At 38.5% G+C, this 23,350-nt stretch overlaps 1 protein-coding gene across 2 annotated transcripts; it reads left to right on the forward strand.

The window, feature by feature from the left end:
- Nucleotides 1–3,606: 3,606 nt before the first annotated feature.
- Nucleotides 3,607–23,177, forward strand: MOB1A (MOB kinase activator 1A). Of its 2 annotated transcripts, none has more exons than XM_025932052.2 (6): nucleotides 3,607–3,842; nucleotides 7,638–7,801; nucleotides 12,978–13,071; nucleotides 14,433–14,566; nucleotides 19,022–19,185; nucleotides 20,786–23,177. In XM_025932052.2, exons 1-6 carry the CDS (start codon nucleotides 3,829–3,831, stop codon nucleotides 20,861–20,863), a joined length of 648 nt encoding a protein of 215 aa, XP_025787837.1. In that variant the 5' UTR covers nucleotides 3,607–3,828; the 3' UTR covers nucleotides 20,864–23,177. The 2 variants fall into 2 exon arrangements, with proteins under 2 accessions (XP_025787837.1, XP_025787836.1); XM_025932051.2 differs by having other exon boundaries at nucleotides 3,608–3,842; nucleotides 7,635–7,801.
- The last annotated feature ends 173 nt before the right edge of the window (nucleotides 23,178–23,350 follow it).

Below are 23,350 nucleotides of genomic sequence, written 5' to 3' on the forward strand. Positions count from 1 at the left end.
AATATCCTCTTAGGCAACCAAGAACTGGTGAGAACAAGGACAGGATACAAGTGTCCTTCATAAGTCACTCATTTCCTGAAGCCAGGGGTCTTGGCATCAAGGTGTTTGGAGTCAGTGGTCTTGGAGAACATTTATAGGGACACTGCCTGGTCCCTCCTTAGATGTTATCTGTTGTGATGGAAGACTCCAAACAAATCATTATTTCTTTGTCTATTACAAGGCATATGTGGAGTGAGGTGGGGGTGCAGGTCCTAGCAAGAATAGAAGCTGGCAAAGAAGCAAAGGGAAAAAAGCCAGCTTTTTTTTTTTTTTTTTTATGGGGGTCCCTTCATTTTCCTGTCTCAATAAGCCATGTCAAAATTTCTTCCTTTTTAAATAGCAAAAGTTGCAGTGCATGGGTGGCTCAGTCAGTTGAGCATCCAACTTCAGCTCAGGTCATGATCTCATGGTTCATGAGTTCAAGCCCCTCATTGGGTTCTCTGCTATCAGGGCAGAGCCTGCTTCGGATCCTCTGTTTCTCGACTCTCTGCCCTTCTCCCACTTGCAAGCGCATGTGCGTTCTCTCTCTCAAAATTAAATAAACCTTAAATAAGTAACTAACTAAATAAATAGCAAAAGTGAATCCAGTATATGTTCTAAGAATAGTCTAAGTGAGCTCTATATCTGAACTCATTTAATCCTCACAGCCATATGAGGTTGTCCCCCATTTTACAGGTGAGAAGATTAAGGCAAAGGATTATGAAAATACTTAAGGTCGTATGATTATTAAGTAGCACTGGCAGGTTTCAAACACAGAAATCATCTGCAAAATCTGAGCTTTTTAGTCACTATTCGATCTTGCTTCACTTTATTATTTTTTTTAAGATTTTATTTTTAAGTAATCTCTACCCCCAATGTGGGGCTCACAACCCCGAGATCAACAGTCACATGCTGTTCCAACTGAGCCTGCCAGGCAGGCCTATCTTGTCTCGCTTAAAAAAAATAAATTAGGGGCGCCTGGGTGGCGCAGTCGGTTAAGCGTCCGACTTCAGCCAGGTCACGATCTCGCGGTCCGTGAGTTCGAGCCCCGCATCGGGCTCTGGGCTGCTGGCTCAGAGCCTGGAGCCTGTTTCCGATTCTGTGTCTCCCTCTCTCTCTGCCCCTCGCCCGTTCATGCTCTGTCTCTCTCTGTCCCAAAAATAAATAAACGTTGAAAAAAAAAATAAATTAAAAAAATAATATTAGTATTTGCTTATTGGAAAAAAAACTGAATATACAGAAAAGTAGAAAAGAGCATAAACCCTCAAATTCCTACCCCCAACACGACAGTTGTTTAATATGTAAATACTACTTTTTTTAAAAGTTTATTCATTTTGAGAGAAAGAGAGAGTGGGAAGGGGCAGAGAGAGAGGGAGAGAGAGAATCCTAAGCAAGCTCTGCACTGTCAGTGTAGAGCCCATCGCAGGGCTCGAACTCTCAAGCTGTAAGATCGTGACCTGAGCCAAAATAGAGTTGGACGCTTAACCAACTGAGTCATCCAGTCTCCCTATAAATACTACTTTTAATTTGAACCATAATTATGTATTGTAAGAAGGATATACATAAAGGGCTACAAAAGTTCAGAGGAGGGAAAGAGGACTTCTGGATGGATCTTGAAGAACAGGTATGATGTAGATGTTGGGGCATTCCAGACAGAATATTGCAAGAACAGGGGTGAGGATTCAAGTCAAGGAGGTCCAGGGCTTATTGGGGAAACAGCAAGGAATTCTTGGGGAACGGCGTTAATCTTGAACAATGAAGCTAGAAAACGAAATTAAGGACAAGTCCTAAAAAGTCTAGAATTCCTCCACCTTACATCTTATCAGTACAGGTAATACCGCACTGATTATCATTTATTCCTGTGTCAATCTCCCCAATGAAAGTAGGAATTCCAGTTTATATCCCCATTCATTTGATGAGTGCCTAGTTTCTGTGTGCTAGGCACTGTGTTGAGCAATGGGGATGACCAATGACCTACCTATATCTCTGCCCCGAAAAGAATTCACAGTCTAGTAAGAAAGAAAATATAAGACAGGTCAGATAGAAATATGAACAATGTAGGTTTCTGTCACTTGCTAACAAAAAAGTGTGGCTAAAGTAAACTATTACAACATCTCTGGCCATGGTCTCCTCTTTTCTTATAATCTCACCTTATAGAAGCCAGATCACAGGGAGTAATAAAGAGGTTTTTTTGGTTTTATATATATATTTTTTTTCTTTTTTTTTTTTTAAGGAATCACTGTGATCAAATGAGAAGTCTAGTAGAATAGGCCAGATAGAACTAAATGACAAGTAAGATAAGGACTAAAAAATGTTCATGGACTTTAAAAACTAAGACACTGGAGAGCTTGATGAGAAGAATTTCTGCAGTTTCAAGCAGTGTGCAGAATCCAGGTGGGTGGGTGTTGAGGAACAAAGGGATGGTGATGTCCTGGAGAAGGTGAGCTACACTGTTATTGAAATGGAACCCCTTTTGAGTTGTTGTATTGTCCTTTGAGGGGCTGAGATAACTTTAAAGGAAGGTGAAAATAAATTTGTTTCAAATGACCAATAAGCACATGAAAATGTTCTCAACAGTAGCTGGCAGGGAAATGCAAATCAAAATCTACAATGAGATATCACTTCACACCCACTATTATGATGGCTATAATAAAAACAACAATAGTAAATGTCTAGGAAATAGTAAAGGATATGGAAATATTAGAACCCTTAGACAGGTGCCAGTGTGAATGTAAAATGGTGCTGCCAATTCGGAAAACAGTTTGGGAATTCCTCAAAAAGTTAAACATATATTTAGTTAGCATACTATCCAGCCCCTCCTGGATATAATACCCAAGAGAAATGCACACATTTATCCATACAAGAACCAGTACAGGAATGTTGGTAGTAGCACTACTTATAATAGGCAAAAAGTAGAAACAACTCAAATGTCCATCAGCTGATGAATGGATAAACAAAATAGGTATACTCCTACAGTGGAATATTATTCAGCCATAAAAAGGAGTTAACTACTGATATATAGGAATTAAGTACTACAATGTGGATGAACCTTGAAAATATTATGCTAAGTGAGAGAAGCCAGTCACAAGACCATATTTGTATAATTCCATTTATGTGAAATGTCCAGGTACAAGACCATATAAAAAAATGTAGACCAGTTGTTGCCAGGGGTTGCCAGAAGGAAGAAAGAGAAATGATGGGTTTCTTTTTGGGGAAAAATGTTCTAGAATTAGAGGTGATGGTTGTGCAACTCTAAATAGAGGAAAAATACCACTAGAGTGTATATTTTTAAAGGGCCAATTTCATATTATGTGAATTATATTTCCATTTAAAAATAAAACTAAATTTTTAAAAATTGCAGCGCTTTGAGAGACTCCTGCCATAAGGAGAAGATGGGACTGAACCCAACAGCAACAACGCAGACCAAGCACAAGGTGAGCCACTCCTCCAGGTCAAGGAGAGCTACCTGACCACGCCTTCAGGAGAAGGCAGTCCCGGCTCGGAGGCCGCTGATTGGCTGAGCTTTAGGAGTGGGCGGGGCGCAAAGGGGCGCGCCCAGTCCCTCTCGCAGGGGCGGGGCGAGCCGAAGCCTTCGCTCGCGAGATTTTGCTGGTTCCGCATTTCGGGTGGGCGAGGTGGGGGTGGCGAGCGTAGCAGCTAGCACCGGCAAGACCCCCGGCTCGGAGCAGCGGCTCTCGGTGTTTCCGCTGGCGGAGAGCTGAGGGCTGTCCGCTTCCTCGTGGTTCCCGCGCGGGTTACGAGTCCAGACCGCGGCGGGGGCCAACGGCCCCTCCCCTCCGAGGATAGAAGATGAGCTTCCTCTTGTGAGTGTGGCCGAGCCGAGGGCCCCAGGGCTGAAGGCCGAGGGCAAGGGCGAGGAAGGGGGCAAGGAGGTGCCTGAGGCTAGGGCCGGGCCCCGGGGTTGGGGTCGAAGTGACTGACGTTTGCTTTGCCACCCCTCCCCCCACTCCCGCGGGCCACGGGGGAGGCCCGGACGTGGGCCCAGGCAGATGGAGGTGAAGGTCGAGGCAAAGGAAGCGGAGAGGGTTGCGGAGTAGTGAGGCTCCGAGGCCGGCAGTGCCTCCAAACTTTTCCGCCCGAGCGCCCCTGAGGGCGGCGGGACGACCCAGGGGCGGAACCCCGAACCCTGTCTCTGGGCTTCCCATTCCTTTCAAGTCTGGAGCCGTCTAGTCTAATGATCCATTCTGACTTAGCGTTTTACTCCACCGTTTGTCAAGTTTTATTACCTTCAGTATTAAATTACCCCCGTGGAAAAACACTGCCCCCGGAAAACGGGTAGTGCTGCAGTTTGGGAAGCTTGAAGTTAAGCTGCGGCCTTGCATACAGACTTCTGTCCAGTGCGAATTCAGCCACATTGTGAATTTGTGTAGATTTTATTTATTCATTTTTAAGTAATCTCTACACCCGGTGTGGGGCTCAAGCTTACATCTCCGAGATCAAGAGTGGCATGCTCTCCTGATTGAGCCAACCAGGCTGGCCCTGTGACTTTGTGTAATTAACTTTTCCTGGGTAGAATCATATTTTAGAGATAAGGCCTGGGGCCCAAATGAGTCTTAAATGGAAACTTTTGTAAATTATCTGACGATTTTTGAAAAATGCTTATTTTGAGAGAGAAAGAGAATCCCAAGCGGGCTCCGCACGGCTCCCTGCAGAGCCCTGCTCAGCTCCACCTTACCAACTCTGAGATATGACCTGAGCCAGAATGAGAGTCTGATGCTTAACCAAGTGAGCCACCCAGGCGCTCCTCTGATGATTCTTAAACATTTTTAGGTTTGGGAAGCATTGCTCCAACACATTATTTTCAGGTGGCTCTCTCTACCTGGTACATTACTTGAATGTGTGTTGTGTGATTGAGTAAACATCCATCGTCCACATATTTGATATTTTCATTAAATTTATTATTAAATTGTATAGTATTCTGTAACCAGAGTTTATCCAGTTTCTTACTGTGAGAATGTTTTGCTTTGGGAAGCAAATTACACTCAGAGACTGAGTTGGTCTTTGCCAGCAATTTATTTAACCTAGGTTTGCTGTAGGAATTTCATAAGCCAAGTGCATACAGGATAAGTTTCTTAATAAGCTAGTGAAATATTTCAAATCAGTGATAGATTATTTACACTATTGTTCCAGGCAAGGGGACATGAAAGAAATAAAGTCCAAATTTAGTTGAGGTGTATCTTTATACGAGTCAGTACTGAGGAGAGGAGTTGGGCTTACCCAACCCAGAGCTGAGGTCCAGCTGCCAGCACGAAAGTAAAAGTTCCTTGTTGCCAGGGAACCATGGTGCTGGTGTTGACCGGCAGGTGGATTTTCCTTCTGGGGCTGGGCATTTGCGTGGCAGGGGCTAATAGTCCCAAGGTTTACAGAGAACTGTTCAGATCATCAGAGTGTCACCTTGCCCATACCCAACACTCTTGAGGACTCTTCACAAATTCTTGGTATTTGTAGTCAAAATGTCTCCTTGCCGGAGTTACTTCTTCATAAGTTTTCATTGTTAAGCCCCAGCAGGGTCCCTGAGCAGCTGAACTACTGAGTTATGGGTGAGAACAGATGAGAGGATGATGTCTTGACACAATTTACTTTATTCTTATATGAAAACTTTTTTTTGTCTTTGTCATAAACAAGCGAATTAAAACAAACTTAAGTCATAAACAAATGGATTAAAACAAGTCATAAATGGATTTGAAATCTTATCAAACCAATACAGAGCAGAGAAGTTTGGATTCTGTCTAGTATTTTGCTGTTATAAAATAGCACTATGGAGAATATCTGTTCAAATTATTTTTTCCTACCTGTCGATTATTTTTTAGGAGTATGGTCTACACAGTATGATTACCATGTCTAAAAGTTTGTATGACTTAGATTATAATTGTAAATTTCCATATTACTGGAACAGTCTCTCCCTTCTCCCCCAAAGTCTTTCTCTTATGAGTTCATGTTAAATTAGTGGTTTGATTGTGGATGCTCAGTTGCTTAGTTACTTTTTGGATCTAAATGTGAGGCCCTTTTTTTCTTTTAAACTTTGTTTTGTTGACAGGCATTTGAGTTTCCACTTTTTGACTGTTAATGAATAATGCAGCCATTATTCATCTGTAACTTTTATATACATCTGTAACTTTTGTGTACAGATTTTTGTATTGGATGTACACGTTCATTTCTCATTCTGTCTGAGTAGAATGAGAAGTTATATAGTAACTGTGTTTAACCTTTTGAGGAACTGCCAAACTTTTTCAAAACACTGCACCATTTTGCATTCCCACCAGCACTGCATGAGAGTTTCAATTTACCTACATCCTAAGTAGCACTTGTTAATTGTCTTTTTGATTATAGTCATCCTGAATGAATGTGAAATGTTCTCTCATGATTTTAATTTGCATTTTCCTAATGACTAATGATGGTCAGCATATTTTTGTTTGCTATTGGCCATTTGTATATCTTCTTTGGAGTAATGTGTTTGAATCTTGTGATCATATTTATTTATTTATTTATTTATTATTATTATTTTTAACGTTTGTTTATTTTTGAGAGAGACAGAGACAGAATGTGAGTGGGTTAGGGGCAGAGAGAGAGGGAGACACAGAAGCAGAAATAGGCTCCGGGCTCTGAGCTGTCAGCACAGAGCCCAACGCGGGGCTCGAACTCATGAGCTGTGAGATCATGACCTGAGCTGATGTCGACGCTCAACCGACTGAGCCACCCAGGCACCCCTCTTGTGATCATTTTTAAATTGGGTTGTTTTTTTGTTTTTAAGTTGGAAGAATTCTTTATCCTGGATACAGGTCCTTTATCACCTCTATGAATTGCAAATACTTTCTCCCGTTTTGTGGATTGTTTACACTGTTTTGATGGTACCATTGGAAGCATAAAGGTATTAATTTAGATGAAGATCATAGTGAATCTTGAGATATCATTTCATGTTAGTTTTCTTTTTCTTAAGATTTTATTTTTAAGTAATCTCTACACCCAATGTGGGCCTCAAACTCAACCCTGATATTAAGAGTCGCATGCTCTTCCTCTGGTGCCCCCTTTCTAACGTTATCTATGCATTTACAGAATGGACTTCCACTGTACATTTTGTCTTTTAATATGTTAAACTATGTCTTGAGATCTTTCCATGTGAATACATGTAGCTCTATCTTGTTCTTAACTACTGTATAGTATTCCATGTTATGGATGTATTGTGATTTATTTATTCCTCTACTAATAAGCTTTAGGATTGTTTCCACATTTTTCACTGTTAAAACCAATCTTGGGAAGCACATCCTTATCCATATTTAGGAGAAATACCTAGAAGTAGAAGGGATGGGTTGAAAGTACTTCCCGTGTCTGTAGATCTTGTTATATTGCCTTCCCAAAATATTATACACTTTACCCTTTCACCAAGTGTATTAAAATACTAATTTCTCTTTTACCCTAGCTGACACTTAATGTAATTATTTTAACTTTTGGCACTCAGATTAGGATCATAACACCCTCCCCATCCTGGCACTTTTCAGGGAGTATTTTTTATTTTCAGAACAATTTATATGCCTAAAATTATGCCATGCTGCTTTCAGTCCTAAAAATTGATAATACTTTTACTTTCAACCTAACAGCAGCAGCCGCTCTTCCAAAACGTTCAAACCAAAGAAGAATATCCCTGAGGGCTCTCATCAGTATGAACTCTTAAAACATGCAGAAGCAACTCTGGGAAGTGGGAATCTGAGACAAGCTGTTATGTTACCAGAGGGAGAGGACCTCAATGAATGGATTGCTGTTAACAGTAAGTTTTCAATAGCATTCAGCTTTGCTGATTTATAAGAACATTTTGCCAACATTTTTTTGTTAATGAATTTCCTTTTACAGGTATAACTGTTGTAGTATAATGCTGTACCTGTAAAGAAACTCAGAAGTACAAATACATTAGAAACTGTTCTTTTCAGAGTACTTGGTTGTAGCCAGTGTGGTTGAGTAGACAGACTGGAGGAGAAACGTTGAGTGCTTTGGGTTAATTTCTGAGGATAGAATGGATGAATTGCTGAGTAAGGTCAAATAAAAGATTGGAATGCAAAATTCTATGACTTTGCAGGGAACGCATCCTCACAGTTGCACCCCCACTCCCAGCAGCTCTCATCTGCCTGCGTATACACAAAAGCCCGTTGCAGTTCATATGGGCAGTCACTTGATTGTTGTGACTTAGAAGTGGTCAGAAGGAAATTAAGAAATTGGGAGAAAACAGGAGGGACCCATGAGCTGAAAATCACTCTGAGTTCAAGAAAGCTAGCATTACATGGAAGGTTATATGTACTGAAGTTAGAGATTTGAATATTTGAGCCTGTCATTTCTTTTTTTTCTTTTTTCTTTTAATTTTAGAGAGTCCGTGCACGCGAGTCGGGGAGAGGGGTGGTGGGGGAGAGAAAGAGAATCTTAAGCAGGCTTCACCTCAGTGCAGAGCCCAATGCGGAGCTTGATCCCAGGACTCTGGGATTGTGACCTGAGCCCAAATCAAGATTGATACTCAACCAACTGAGCCACCCAGGTGCCCCAAGCCCGTCATTTCTGAGATCAGTGCTGGGTGATAAGGTTTAAATCTGTTAGGAAATTTAGATGTTACAGGCATTTTTAAACTTCTTAATGGAAAATTTCAAACATACAGAAGTAGAGAAACTAGTATAGTGAATTCCCAGGCATCCATTATCCACTTTCAACAACTGTCAATTCATGGCCAGTTCATGCTTCTGTATCTCACCCTGATTGTTTTTTTTCTTTCTATATTTTCATTCCTCCCTCTCCACCTCCCTCCCCTCCCCACCTCTCCCCACTTCTCTTTGTTCCTCGTTTGCAGGCCGACCCACCTCTCCCTGATTGATTTGAAGTCAATCCCAAATATATTTCATTTATAAATATTCCCTATCTCTAAAAGACAAGAACACCCCCTTTTAAAGATAATGACAATACTGTCATTCCTTTGTTAGCAAATATCCAGTCAGTGTTCACATTTTCCCTGATTGTCTTATAAATGTTTCTCTTTTTTTTATTTTAATTTTTAAAAATGTTCTATTATTTATTTTTGAGAGAGAGAGAGAGAGAGACAGAGCATGAGTGAGGGAGGGACAGAGAGAGAGTGACACACAGAATCTGAAGCAGGCTCCAGGCTCCAAGCCGTCAGCACAGAGCCGGATGTGGGGTTCGAATTCACGAACTGTGAGATCATGATCTGAGCAGAAGTTGGACACTCAACCAACTGAGCCACCCAGGTGCCCCTAAATGTTTCTTTTTAAAAAAATTTATGGTTGTTTTAAATCAGGACTAATAAGGCCTGTGTGTAATGTTTCTTGAATCTCTTAATCCACAGGTTTCCCCTCATTGCAGTCTATTTTTCTTGCTATTTTGTTATTGTTGAAGAAACCAGTTCATTTGTTTACCACAGTATGAATTCTGTTGATTATACCCTCAGGGCATCCATTATGTTCTCTTCTTCCTTTTATTTCCTGTAAATGTTAGATCTAGAGCAACACTGTCCAGTATCATTTCTTGCAATGATGCATATGTTCTATATCTGTACTGTGGCCATTTAGCTCTAGAAATGTGGCTAGAGTGACTGGAACTAAATTTTAAATTTATTTTTAATGTAAGTAGCCGTATGTGGCTAGCGGCACCCATGTTTGCACAGATTTGGAGCTTTGTTCAAATTCAAGTTTGATTTTGTTTGTTTGTAAGACTACTCAGTGGTGGCATATACTCCCAACCGTGTGTATACTTCCATGGTGTCTAGCTATCTTTTTTGTGGAGTTAATTCAGCTAATGCTAATCACTCCTTTGACCAGCACTGTCTGATAGAAATATAATGTGCACTACAAATGTAATTTAAAACTCTAGTAGCCATATTGAGAAAAAATTTTGTTTTCCTCAGCACATTAAAAAGCCATTATTCATATTACTAAGAGGAAAAAACAAGGTACAGAACTATGTACAGATATATTTTGTGTAACACAGGATAAAGGTACTTAGGAGGCAGGAGACAAAAAAAAAAAAAAATAATGTAGTGGTTATCTGTAAGAGGAAGTTGGAGTGACTGGGATTAAGATTTATCATTTATAAGGGTGCCTGGGTGGCTCAGTTGGTTAAGTGTCTGACTTTGGCTCAGGTCATGATTTCACAGTTTGTGAGTTTGAGCCCTGTGTCAGGCTCTGTGCTGACATCTCAGAGCCTGGCGACTGCTTTGGATTCTGTTGTCCCCTTCTCTCTGCCCCTCCCCACTCATGCTCTGTTTCTCTCTCTCTCTTTCTCTCTCTCTCTCTCTCAAAAATAAAACATTAAAAAAAAATCACTATATATTTTTATGTATCTTTTTATTTGTGAGCCATGTGAAGCATAATATATTCAAAAAAGACCCTCCCCTATTCTTTTATTTTTAATCTTTTTAATGTTTATTTTTAATTAAAAAAATTTTTTTTAATGTTTATTTTTGAGGGAGGCACCTAGGGTGGCTCAGTTGGTTAAGCGTCCGACTTCAGCTCAGATCATGATCTCATGGTTCGTGAGTTCGAGCCCTGCGTCAGGCTCTGTGCTGACAGCTCGGAGCCTGGAGCCTGCTTCCTATTCTGTCTCCTTCTCTCTCTGCTCCTCCCCTGCTCACACGCTGTCTCTCAAAAATAAATAAAGATTAAAAAAATTTAAATGTTTATTTTTGAGAGAGAGCATGTGAACAGGGGATGGGCAGAAAGAGAGGGAGACACAGAATCCAAAGGAGGCTCCAGACTCTGAGCTGTCAGCACAGAGCCCGACATGGGGCTCGAACTCAGGAGCTGTGAGATCATGACCTGAGCCAAAGTCGGGCATTTAACCACTCAACCTACTGAGCCACCCAGACACCCCTCTCCCCTGTTCTTTTAAACCTTAACTCAAATTATCATCTGTTATTTTGAAGGCATCTGTTGGCCTTCTTCAGCCTTCAGTTTTTGAGACTTTTTCTTTAGGTTAGCTGTTCTCAAAACTTTCAGTCTCGAGATCCCTTTATTCTCTAAAAAATTATCAAGAACCCCAAAGAGCTTTTAATTATGTAGGTTATATCTAGTGACACTTACTGTGTTAGAAGTTAAAATTGAGACATTTAAAATACTTTTTAATTTTTTTATTAAAAATTTTTGTTTAACATTTATAATAAATAAATAATAAATTATATATTATATAATTAATAATAAATTGAGAGACAAAGAGAGACAGAGCATGAGCATGGGAGGGGCAGAGAGAGGAGGAGACACAGAATCCAAAGCAGTCTTCAGGCTCCGAGCTGTCAGCACAGAGCCTGACACGGGGCTTGAACTCAGAAACCACGAGATCATGACCCGAGCTGAAGTCGGACACTTAACCGACTGAGCCACCCAGGCGCCCCATAAATACTTTTTAATTTTTTAAAAATAACTCACTGCATGTTGACCTAAATATATTTTTATGAAAAATGATTGTTTTCCAAATTGAGTTTTAGTGATGAGTATGGCATTGTTTTACATGTTTGGAAATCTCTTTTCACGTTTGGCTTAATAGGAGACAACCGAGTCGTCCTGTCCACTTCTGCATTCATTCTGTTGTGATGCCTCACATCAGGAGCCTCTGGACAACTCCACTGTGCCTTCTGAGAGGATGAGTGTGAAAAGAGCCATTGAAATGCTCTGACCTCACAGATGCCCCTTGAAACTAGGAGGGATCCCCGGACCACATTTTGAGAACAGCTGCTTTAGACCAATAAGCCAGCACACCATCTGGGCATACTGTTTGTTTTGAATGAATATTGAATGCCTATTACTTTCTTAGAAACATGACTCATTAAGAGGGAGGTTTATAAGTGAGGGAGTTTTATATAAAAATCCTTTTGACAAAGTAGAACTTTTTTGTCTACTTGATTTTTAAGAAACTTGGAAAAGCCCTAGTTGGTTTTTAGGTAGGTACTCCTTTAGACAGGGAACTGAAAACATTTTTTCAAACTTTCCAAAGCTTATGTGGGTGTCTTTGCAGAGGAACATTTTACTCAGATAAGTTCATTACTTACCCCCTTCCTCCTCCATTGTCTTCCATACCTAGCTGAAGCTCCTGAAGGAAGTGCTCTCTGACTACCTCAGCCCTTCAAGATGTTGTCTTTTCTCTGAACCCTTAACGTGTTGTACTCTTTGTTTCAATTTTGTCCCTTCTCTTAGCTGGAGTCTCAGAGGCAAGGGATATTATCCCATGTCCTTTTTATGTCCTCAGCATGAGTTAGGCTTCAGGTTGTTTTTTTGTTTTGTTTTTTTAACTATTTACTTATTTTGGGGAGAGTGCAAGCGGGGGAGGGGTAGAGAAAGGGGGACAGAGGATCGGAAGCAAGCTTTATGCTGACAGGCTGACAGCAGCAAGCCCAGTTTGAGGCTCAAACTCACAAACCGTGAGATCATGATCTGAGCCGAAGTCAGATGCTCAACCGACTGAGCCACTCAGGTGTCCCTAGGCTTCAGGTTTTTTATAAGATTTTTCAAATGCTTATTAATATAGCTGCTACACCTTCTCCTTCACAGTATATTCCACAACAGTTTCTCCTAACACAAATGGTATTGTCTGGTCCAGATTGATAGCAAGCAATAGATTTTTTTTATTCCTTTGGATATAATCAAATTATATATTCTAATGATCCAATAGTCACCATTAAGTTAGAATTGCCGCTAATGTTTTATTTTCCTGCTCTTCTATGCTGGGTAAAAGCTTAGTATATTAAAGTGAATATATATTAAAAGTTAATTTTAAAGTTAAGTAAACAACTTGAGAAGAAGCAACTTAGAAGAGAATTTGCAGTGCCTCTGGATTGTTGAATCTCCTGGGGATTTATTCAAGAACTTGAAGGCATTGTCCATTTTTCTTCAACTGAGAGGTCTGATATTTTACTGTGTTGGCACAAACATTTTAACACAATTTTCCTTTTATTTTTCCAGCTGTGGATTTCTTCAACCAGATCAACATGTTATATGGGACTATTACAGAATTCTGCACTGAAGCAAGCTGTCCAGTCATGTCTGCAGGTCCAAGGTACATATACTGCCTATTATATAGGTACTTGAAGTACTAAATAAAGCTAACTGCTAATTGATGCAAATCAAATTATAAAGCTTTTTTGTTTTTTTTATCTGTTTGCTTGTGTAAAAGTAGTTCAGTTTTATGAGTTCTCGAATACTTCCCTATAAGCTTTTTGTTATTAAATATTTTGGTATGTGGTATTTAGTATTTAATTGCATTATAGTAAGTAATGTTCAATTTTTTCTTGTGTGTAATTTATGTTAATTACTTGCAAATTGTGCTGCTTTAATCTGGCTCAAAGATGCTAGGTTTTAAAAGTCTGACTATAGAGGCACGTGGGTGGCTCAGTTGGTTAAGCGTCCGACTCTTGATCTCGGCTCAGGGTTTGTGAGATCAAGCCCTGCCTTGGGCTGTGTACTGTCAGCTTGGAGTCTGCTTGGGATTCTCTCGCTCCTTCTCTGCCTCTCCCTAGCTTGTGAGTGGGTGTGTGCGTGTGCGCGCTCGCTCGCTCTCTCTCAAAATAAATAAATAAACTTTAAAAATAAAAAATAGAAATTTGACTATAATAAATTTCAAGAAATATTAAGAAACATGGAACTCTTTATCACCCATAATGTTAAGTCAAAGTGTGGTGGGATTAATGTTTTAGTGTGTTTCTTTCCAGTCTTTTTGCCAATAATTGGCCATTTTATGTGAGGATAGATGGTATTGAGTGAGATATTTACCCCTTGGGAAAAAACTGTCCTTCCTGAATTTGCTACAGGTATAAAGGAAAAAAGTGTCCAATGAGTTTATAGTCCTATTTTTAATTACAGTATTTTGGAGGAATGTTTTTATTTTGTGTTAAGTTTTATTAATTAAACTTCTCTATGGCTTAAATGCTTCACACAGTGAAGTTTTGCAGAAGTCTTAATCATTCTAGCTCAGCAAAGGGAGAGAGGAAAAGATGCATGCCTCAGGATGTTTCTTTACTTACCCTCTCCAAGAAACAGTCTTACTGTCTTGACTCTGATGTTGATACTTTCATGGCCAACTGTTGTAGAATGGGGTGGATGCATCAGTCTCTTACCCAGTCCTCAGCACCCTCTGCCTGGAATGCGTAGTTCCTTTATCTTTCCTAGGGCTGTGTTAAAAAAAAAATCCATTCTGGCACTGTCAGCTGCCACATTATCCTCCTTTTCTCTTTCAATTATAGCTCATATTTCAGGATAATTCTGTAGGGAACTTTGAGTAATCTTCAGCAGAACTTGAGAGGTAATTTAATAAAGTTGTATGTAACGTCTACTGAGAAATTGTGGGCCTACTTTGATTACAAGTTGTAGATTTGTTAATGTTTTTGAAAACTCATATCAATAAAATCTTTTTCTCCCCAGATATGAATATCATTGGGCAGATGGTACCAATATTAAAAAGCCAATCAAATGTTCTGCTCCAAAATACATTGACTATTTGATGACTTGGGTTCAGGATCAGCTTGATGATGAAACTCTTTTTCCTTCCAAGATTGGTAAGTTATAATGTTGAACTGTTTTTCTTTTTAACTGATAAATGTGTTGTGTTCTTTTTAATACTCTGTTACTTAAAAAAAAAAAAAAAAAAAGTAATAAAGACTGCTAAATTCCTCTCCAAAAAGATTGTACATGCAAAATCCCTTCTGTTGTGTTTGTGTCTGCCTGTGTTTTTTCACTATTACTTGTTGGCTACTCAGTTTTTATTCTTTTCAATTTGGGTAAATTTGTCTTAATGTACTTAATGTATTTAAAACAATACTGATTTGGATTATTGATCATTATTTTCTGTTTCTATCCTTTGTCCATTTCTTTGTGTGGTAAGGATATTAGCTCGTTGTATATGTTATATGTATTTTTCCCCAGGTTGCCTTTTTCTTATTTTGTTCATGAGGTATTCTTGCTGTATGTAACTTTCTTATTTTGTCCTGCTGATCTTTTCCTTTATGATGTATGGATTTTAGTACAATGATTAGAAAGGGTTTCCCTATTTCAAGATTATAAAAATATTTGTCCACTTTTTCATTTAGTACTTTTGTGGTTTTGTTTTTATGTTTAAATCTTTGTTCTTGCCAGAAATTTTTTTCTCAAGGCTCCCTCCATTTTTTTCCAGTTATAAATGCTAATCAGTTTGTCCAACACCATTTATCAAATACATGTGTCGTTTCTCCCCAGATTATTTATGTGTACACCAGATTGCCATATAATTTGGAGTCTTTCATTCTCTTTATCTGTTCCTACAGGGATTCCACACTGTTTTAATAACCATGGCCATATATCTTTGAGCATCTTGTAGGGCTAGTCTCTCTTCCTTCCTCTTCTTTTTCAGAATATTCACCGCTATTCTGGGATATTTGTTCTTCCAAAGAACCTAGAATATTTTTGCAAGGTAAAATAAAAATATTCATGAGATTTTGATTATTATTTCATTCAAGTTGTAGATTAATATAGGCAGTCTTATTCTCTTGACAATACTGAGTCTTTCTACCCAAGAACAAGATATATTTCTTCATTTCTTCATGTCTTTTATTTCTTCCTCTTATGCAGTTCTATAGTTTACTTTGTTAATTTTTCAAGTGTCTTAAGTTTATCCCTAGACATTTTGTGTTTTTTTAATTGATACCTGCCTTCCACATGGTTATTGTTTAGTATATAGGAAAGCTATTGATTTTCATATACATTTTTATATAAGTTGACCATCAGATTCTGATTATTTTAGTTGTTTTGGTTGGTTTTCTTGAGTTTTTGAAGTATGCAATCACATTAAGATAATATTAATTTTGCCTCTTCCTTTCTGATATGGGTGTTTCTTGTATAAGTCTTATCTAATTGCCCCAGAGTAGTGCTGAGTAATGATGATGATGGCAGACATCCTTTTGTTTCCTTACTTTGATGCAAGTGCTTCTAGTACTTCAGCATTAAGCAGGAATCGTGCTTTTGGTTAGAGGTGTGTGAATTTTTAAAACTCAGGTATGGTTGTTGAGTTTTGTGATATTTTCCCAGTGTCTGTTGTTGGTCACCATAAGGTTTTCTCCAGTATATGTAGATTTTTAATGTTTTACTGGAATCGTATTTTTTATTTGCTAATATTTTGATTAAGATTTTGGCTTCACTATTCATAAGATCACTCCTTGTCATTTTCAGTTTAAGAGTGTCTTATGAGCAACAGGTTGGATTCTGTCTTATCTGTTCTGGCTGCTAATAATAAAAATGCCAGAGATCAGATAACTTATGAATAACAAAAAGTTACTTTTCAGTTCTAAAGGCTGGAAGTCTAAGATCAGGGTGCCAGCATAGTTGGGTCCTTGCAAAGGCCCACTTTTGGGTCTCAGGCTGCTGACTTCTTACCTAGTCTTCATATAGTGGAAGGTGTCAGCAAAAGTTCTCTGGGGCCTCTTTTATAAGGGCACGATCCCACTCCTGAGGGCTATGCGCTTGTGACCTAATCACTTCCCAGAGTCCTGCCTCCTAATAACATCATCTGGGCGCTAGGATTTCAACATAGGCGTTTTGAGGAGATACACACATTCTGACCCTGGCAGATTCCTTACTGCAATCTAATCAGTGGCTCTTTCAGGGGAAAGCATGTATCACATTATACCTGGTCTGTTTGCCGTTGGTCAGCTTTTCCATTTTATTATTAAACCTTTTATTTCCTCTCTCGCCGATTCTTTTTTTTGTTTTGTTTTTTAATTTTATTTTTTATTTTTAAAAATTTACATCCAAATTAGTTAGCATATAGTGCACCAATGATTTCAGGAGTAGATTCCTTAGTGCCCCTCCCCATTTAGCCCATCCCCTCTCCCACAACCCCTCCAGTAACCCTCAGTTTGTTCTCCATATTTATGAGTCTCTTCTGTTTTGTCCCCCTCCCTGTTTTTATATTATTTTTGCTTCCCTTTCCTTATGTTCATCTGTTCTGTGTCTCATACGAGTGAGTCCTCGTATGAGTGAAGTCATATAATGTTTGTCTTTCTCTGACTAATTTCGCATAGCGTAATACCCTCTGGTTCCATCCACGTAGTTGCAAATGGCAAGATTTCCTTCTTTTTGATTGCCGAGTAATACTCCATTGTATATATATACCACATCTTTATCCATTCATCCATCGATGGACATTTGGGCTCTTTCCATACTTTGGCTATTGTTGATAGTGCTGCTATAAACATGGGGGTGCATGTGTCCCTTCGAAACAGCACACCTGTATCCCTTGGATAAATGCCTAGTAGTGCAATTGCTGGGTCGTAGGGTAGTTCTATTTTTAGTTTTTTGAGGAACCTCCATACTGTTTTCCAGAGTGGCTGCACCAGTTTGCATTCCCATCTCACTGATTCTCTATTGTGTATTGACTGTGCTTGAATGTTTCTGTTAAATTCAGTTTGGAAAGGGCTTGGTTTGAAACAAATTACTTACAGTTCTTTATTCATTAAAGAATATCTTCCCATTTATGGAAGATAAAGAATAGTTACAACTTTATTCTCTTTTTTCAGCTTTCCATTCTTCAGTAATTCGGCCTAATGTTCTGGAATCTTTTCCCCCCTCGGTTAGGCTGTTATCCACATTTTCTGCCGATTATTTATTCTTATTGGATAGAATTGTTTATTACTCATTTTGAACTAATACATCCAATTGTTAACTATTCCTTTTATTAGCAAGATGCATATTTGTAAATTCTCAGAAAGGAGTTTGACTTAAAAATTCATCTCTTCAATACGGGAGTACAAGACCCAGTCCAGAAAAACATGCCCACAGGCTCCAGGATTATGTTTGAAAATGCAAGTTGTTAGTGGCACCTGGCTGGCTCCATCAGTAGAGTGTGTGACTCTTGATTTCAGGGTTGTGAGTTCAAGCCCCATGTTGGGTGCAGAGCTTACCTTGAAAAAAAATTAATAAAATTTAAAACGAAATGAAAATGCAAGTTCTTAGCCAAGACTGATGTGGGAGAAATGAAAAAAATTAGCTTGAAAGAGTAAAAGACATTAAATTTCAGGCTATTAAATGGACTGGTTGAGAAAATGCATGAAAGGAGAAAGTGTTTTAACCTTTGTTTTCTGAAAGATTGAAGAAAGGAAAATGTTTCTTGAGCGGTGCTGTGGAATAGCTTATTAAGGCTGTCTAATCTAGGTTATTTTGGAAGCTGATGACTTATATGTTTATATAGTGTTCTCCGTGCCACTGTATTGTCCTTCTGTCCCTGTTTTCTAAGACTTTGATCTTATCAGCTGGAATTCTCAGGAATTGAGACACATCCCCACCTACACTGCTTGGAGGGAGATTACCAAACCATCTCTCAGTTCATTTCTAAGGAAGTGTTCATTTTCTTTGCAAAATGGTGAGGTGCCCTTCCTCTCCTTTTCAGGAAGTGTATCTCTGTCTTGTACTGTAGGAAAATGAAAATAGCACTTTGAAAAGATAAGATAAACATTTGGGGACTCCTAATTTAAGGAAGAAAAACTAGTCTTTCAGAGTAATTCAGAAGATAAAATATTTGTAGACCATAGATTATAATGCCTTTTTCTCTTGGAATTTTCATTCCTAATTGAGTGCATGTGTGAGTGTAAAAATTTTTTAGAGTTACAAATTACAAAAATAGAAGTTTTTATTTATAGTCAAAATACTTATTCTTGTTGCATTGAATCTTGGGAAGAAACTCTAGTGTTAAATAGCTAAAATTATGTTTATTTTAACTTTGATTCAACGGCACATCATAGGTTGATGTCTGTGCCTATTAGTCTAAGGCAGTCAGAACAAGCATGCTATGTGAGGATACCTCATATATTTGTTTGAGATTTTTTTTCCCTTTGCCCTTTAAAAAAATATCTGGAAAATAGACTTGTATTTGTGAATGTGTGTGTTTGTGTGTTGGAGTTGCATATGGCAGTTTCTAAACTTTCTACTGTTAGCTAAAAGACCAATTGATATGTGTATAAATGTACGTATATATTTGCTTACAGGTGTCCCGTTTCCCAAAAACTTTATGTCTGTGGCGAAGACCATTCTAAAGCGTCTGTTCCGGGTTTATGCCCATATTTATCACCAGCACTTTGATTCTGTGATGCAGCTGCAAGAGGAGGCCCACCTCAACACCTCCTTTAAGCACTTTATCTTCTTTGTTCAGGTAAGTTGAACTGTGTTGACTTCTTTGTCCTTTGTCTTGAACTCATTTGATTGGTAATTTTAATAAAGAGCAATTTACTGAGTTGTCTAATTTATAGACGTAGAGTGAAAGCATAAGCAGAATTCTCTCTTTTCTCCTTTCCGTGTTGTTTACTTCATTGGTGTGCAGAGCGACATAGAAAGCTTCCCCCCCATTTTAGGCCTTCTGCCTCTGTCTGTCCCCACCGGGTCTCTGGTTAGGATGTGACAAAGAGCACCGGAAACCCAGGATAGCTTTCCGTACCCCCCTGTTCCATCGCCACTGCCGAGTGAAGGGATACTATGAGAAAACGTCGGCAGTTGGGTTGTTTCATGAGATGGCTATATCCGAAAGAGAGACTTTTGGAAGAACATGTTAGTCGCTGTCTTGGTTTAACCTTCCAGAAGTACCATTTCAGGCCAAATCTTATGAAGTCATCAGCTAGAAACTTCAAGGACCATCCCCTTCAGAGATGTGGCCTATTATTTATGGGCCCTTAATTGGAAGTGGAATTTTTAAAAATCAAAAGAGGGGCACCTGGGTGGCTCAGTTGTGTAACCTTCTGACTCTTGATCTAGGCTCAGGTCATGATGTCAGAGTCCGTGGGGTTGAGCCCCATATCAGGCGCTGTCAGTGGGATTTTCTCTTCCTCCTTCTCTGCCCCTCTCCCACTCGCTCTCAAAATACATAAAAAAAAGAAATTTAAAAAATAAAAACAATTCATTGTTTGAAAAAGATATTAAAGCAGCTTTAGAGATAGATAATTCTATATGCAAAATGTAACTACATCTGTCTAGACACTGTTTTTTGGTAGAAAAGTCAGTAGTTTTATAGTAGATCCTGTGTATTTCAGTTATATGTGCCACACAAAGGAGAATGTACTGTGCTTTTCTCTGTCTTCCTTCTGAGATTGTTGCACAGCATAGTTATAGGTATAGTGTAGGTGCTGATACAGATGTATAGGTACAGATAGAGGGTGGGGGTGTAGTATAGCTATAGAATAGACAGACACCAGATAGATGTAGGTATAGATCTATGAAAGCAACAGATCCACTGCCCCTATCGAAAGCTCCTGGCCACTATCAAAAGCTCATTGTATAGTTTCAAGATCATTTCCATGTAAATGCAAAAATATATATAGTTTTGATTTTAATGTTTTACTCAGTGAAGATCATGCTGATATATACAGTTGTTTTTTTAGTCAGTCCCCCTATATTTCAAAAAAATGAATAAAAATGATCCCATTTTAAAATGTTTACAGGGGTGCCTGGGTGGCTCAGTCAGTTGGCTCAGGTCATGATCTCAGGTTCATTGGGATGGAGCCCCGCATCCGGTTCCGCGCTGAGTATGGAACCCTGGTTGGGATTCTCTCTTTTTCCCTCTGCCCCTCTTCCCTGCTCAGGTGTGAGTACATTCTCTCTCTCTCTCTAAAAAAAAAAAAAAAAAAAAAAAAAAGTTTACAGAGATGATTTCATCATTTTTTGGATTTCAGAAAACTAGGGTTAGGAATCCCTTCTCTGATATTTGCAGAGTTTTAATATTAGATCTGTTTTTAAATTTTACTTTTCTTCTCTTTTTTTAGGAGTTTAATCTGATTGATAGGCGTGAGTTGGCACCTCTTCAGGAATTAATTGAGAAGCTTGGATCGAAAGACAGATAAATGTTTCTTCTAGAACACAGTTACCCTCTTGCTTCATCTGCTAGAACTCTCTCATTGCTCTCTGTTATAGACTAGTGATACAGACTTTAAAAGAACAGGATTAAAAAGACACCTGTTGTTTGTGTCTACTGATAAAATTGTCCCAAAGGTAGGTTGGCCTAATCCTTCAGTGAGAAATTCAAGACACAGCTGAATCTGAGGCACTGTGTGACCACTCCTGTTATTGTCAGAGTCATACTTGGTTGTAATATGTGATGACTAACATAAAGTCTATTAGTTTACTTACGCTTTTACTGAAGAAAATGTGCTTCGGGTAGCAGCATAATGACTATTGAGAATTCCCACCAATAATTTATTAACAGGTTTCCAGAGCAAATTACCTAATAATGCATTCAGATCTGTTTTATTCTGCTTTTATTTACACATAGAAGAGATATTTTTAAGTTTCCTTAAGATTTAGAACATTTGTGTGTTACTTTGGATAACCTTTTAGTTTGAAGTTTGTATGCTAGTGTTTTTATAGATAAGAATATATATATATATATGTTTATTTTTTCAAAATTCATGATTGCATTTTAAATCCTCATATGACCTGTGTGGTTGGTATGGGAGTAACCAGAGTTATTTCTAAAATGACTTTATTTTTTAATCTTTATTTGGGATTTTATTCACATAAACCTATCTAAATTTTTAGGAGTGTGTATATCACAAATAATTTTCTTAAGGCATGTAAGGGTAGTCTTTTACATTTTTATTTTGAAATGCTTCATTCAGATTAATTTGAATAGGTAGCTTTTGGCTGAGAAAAAGACTGCAAAAAATTATAACAAATTTAGGTCTCAGAACCACTATTTTCATTCATGTTGTTTTTCAGAGGCCTTGAAATTCTGGATAGGAGAATGGAAGAAAGTACTCAGAGTACTTGATTATTTTCTTTTGAGTGTCCTTTAAAAAAAAAAAAGAATTACTTCTATATGTTTTTGTTGTGACTTGAGACTTAATTAAGAGTAGTGTAGAAATACTTAATCTTTATCCCAATAAGGATAAAACTTAAGGAAGACCATAATAAAAAGCCTTGAAGGTGTACACATCTTATTTTATAACACAGCTTAGTTTGGTGTGCTGTGTGTGTGTGTGTGTGTGTGTGTGTGTGTGTGTGTGTGTGTTTAAGGGAAACAAAATGGGAGGAATAAGTAAAAAATCTTACTTCATTCTGTTCGTAGTCCAAGGATGGATTGAGTCCCCATAGGTTTAATCCTGTTTTAATTGTTTTTGTATCAAAACTTGAAATTCTTCTATTGGGATAAAAAGAATCTTCCTCTTTAGTGAAATAAAAGCCGTTAGGTTTCTAGGATGTAGTAAACTCCAGCTGCCTGTTGAGAATGTACCGGGCACAGGTATACTAAAGACTGCCAGACTGGCGCTGCTTTAAGTTTGTCTGCATTCTGGGTTTCAGAGCCGTGATTTTTGCAGAGTACTCACCAACTCCCTTGATAGTTTTGATAAAACGTTAGATTTGTTAGGGTTTTTTTTTTTTTGCTGTTGTTATTTATTTTTATTGTCCTACTAAAGTATGAAGAATTGCTTAGCTACTCCATTTTTATAGTAATTCAACTTCATATCCAGATATCCAGAATTTTAATTTTTGTTTTTTAATGTTTATTCATTATTGAAAGATAGAGACAGAGCATGAGCAGGGGTGGGGGAGACACAGAATCCAAAGCAGGCTCCAGGCTCCAAGCTGTCAGCACAGAGCCCAACGAGGGGCTCGAACTCACAAACTGTGAGATCATGACCTGAGCCAAAGTCAGACGCCCAACGGACTGAGCCACCCAGGTGCCCCCACATATCCAGAATTTTAAAGGAAACAAAACATCTTACCTATTTTAGGCTGAAACCATATATCGTTTCAGGAGTTTAAAAGTGGGATAATTAGTCCCTTATGAGAAAAAGAGAAAAGCCGTCTGAAACATTCCACAATCCATGTTTAAAGCTTATCCAAAGGTCCCTGTCAGAAGTTCAGTGTGTTTATGTTGATCATTTATGAACAAGAAAGCAGGTTTCTAGATGCTGCCTAGAACGTTACTGCCTCTCAACTTTGGCTTTGATTAAGTCTTCAAGGAATGAAATTATATTTCTCAGCTGGGGTTGTACTTTGCATCATTTCTAATATTTCATGATTCTTAAACAAAAGAGTTCTCACTTTTCTCCATTTATTTTCAGTGCTAGGAATCCCCCCCTCTCGTCATGACTCACTCCCAAAACAAACCAAAGATGGTCACATGCTAGACATAAATAAAAAATTTGTTGGTAATTTAAGACTCAGAACGTCCTTTTTAAAAAAAAAAAAAACAACAAAAACCATTATCAGGTTCCCAGGCTAATCAGGCTTAACCAACAATGCACCTAACCATTAAGTTAACGCTGTTTTGTTTACATCTAAAGTCAGGGAATGGAGGGCAAGAGGACCCGAGAATGGGGAGAGGA

The sequence above is a fragment of the Puma concolor genome, chromosome A3 (assembly GCF_028749965.1).
Source record: "Puma concolor isolate L17-30 chromosome A3, mPumCon1.1.hap2, whole genome shotgun sequence".
Taxonomy (NCBI): domain Eukaryota; kingdom Metazoa; phylum Chordata; class Mammalia; order Carnivora; family Felidae; genus Puma; species Puma concolor.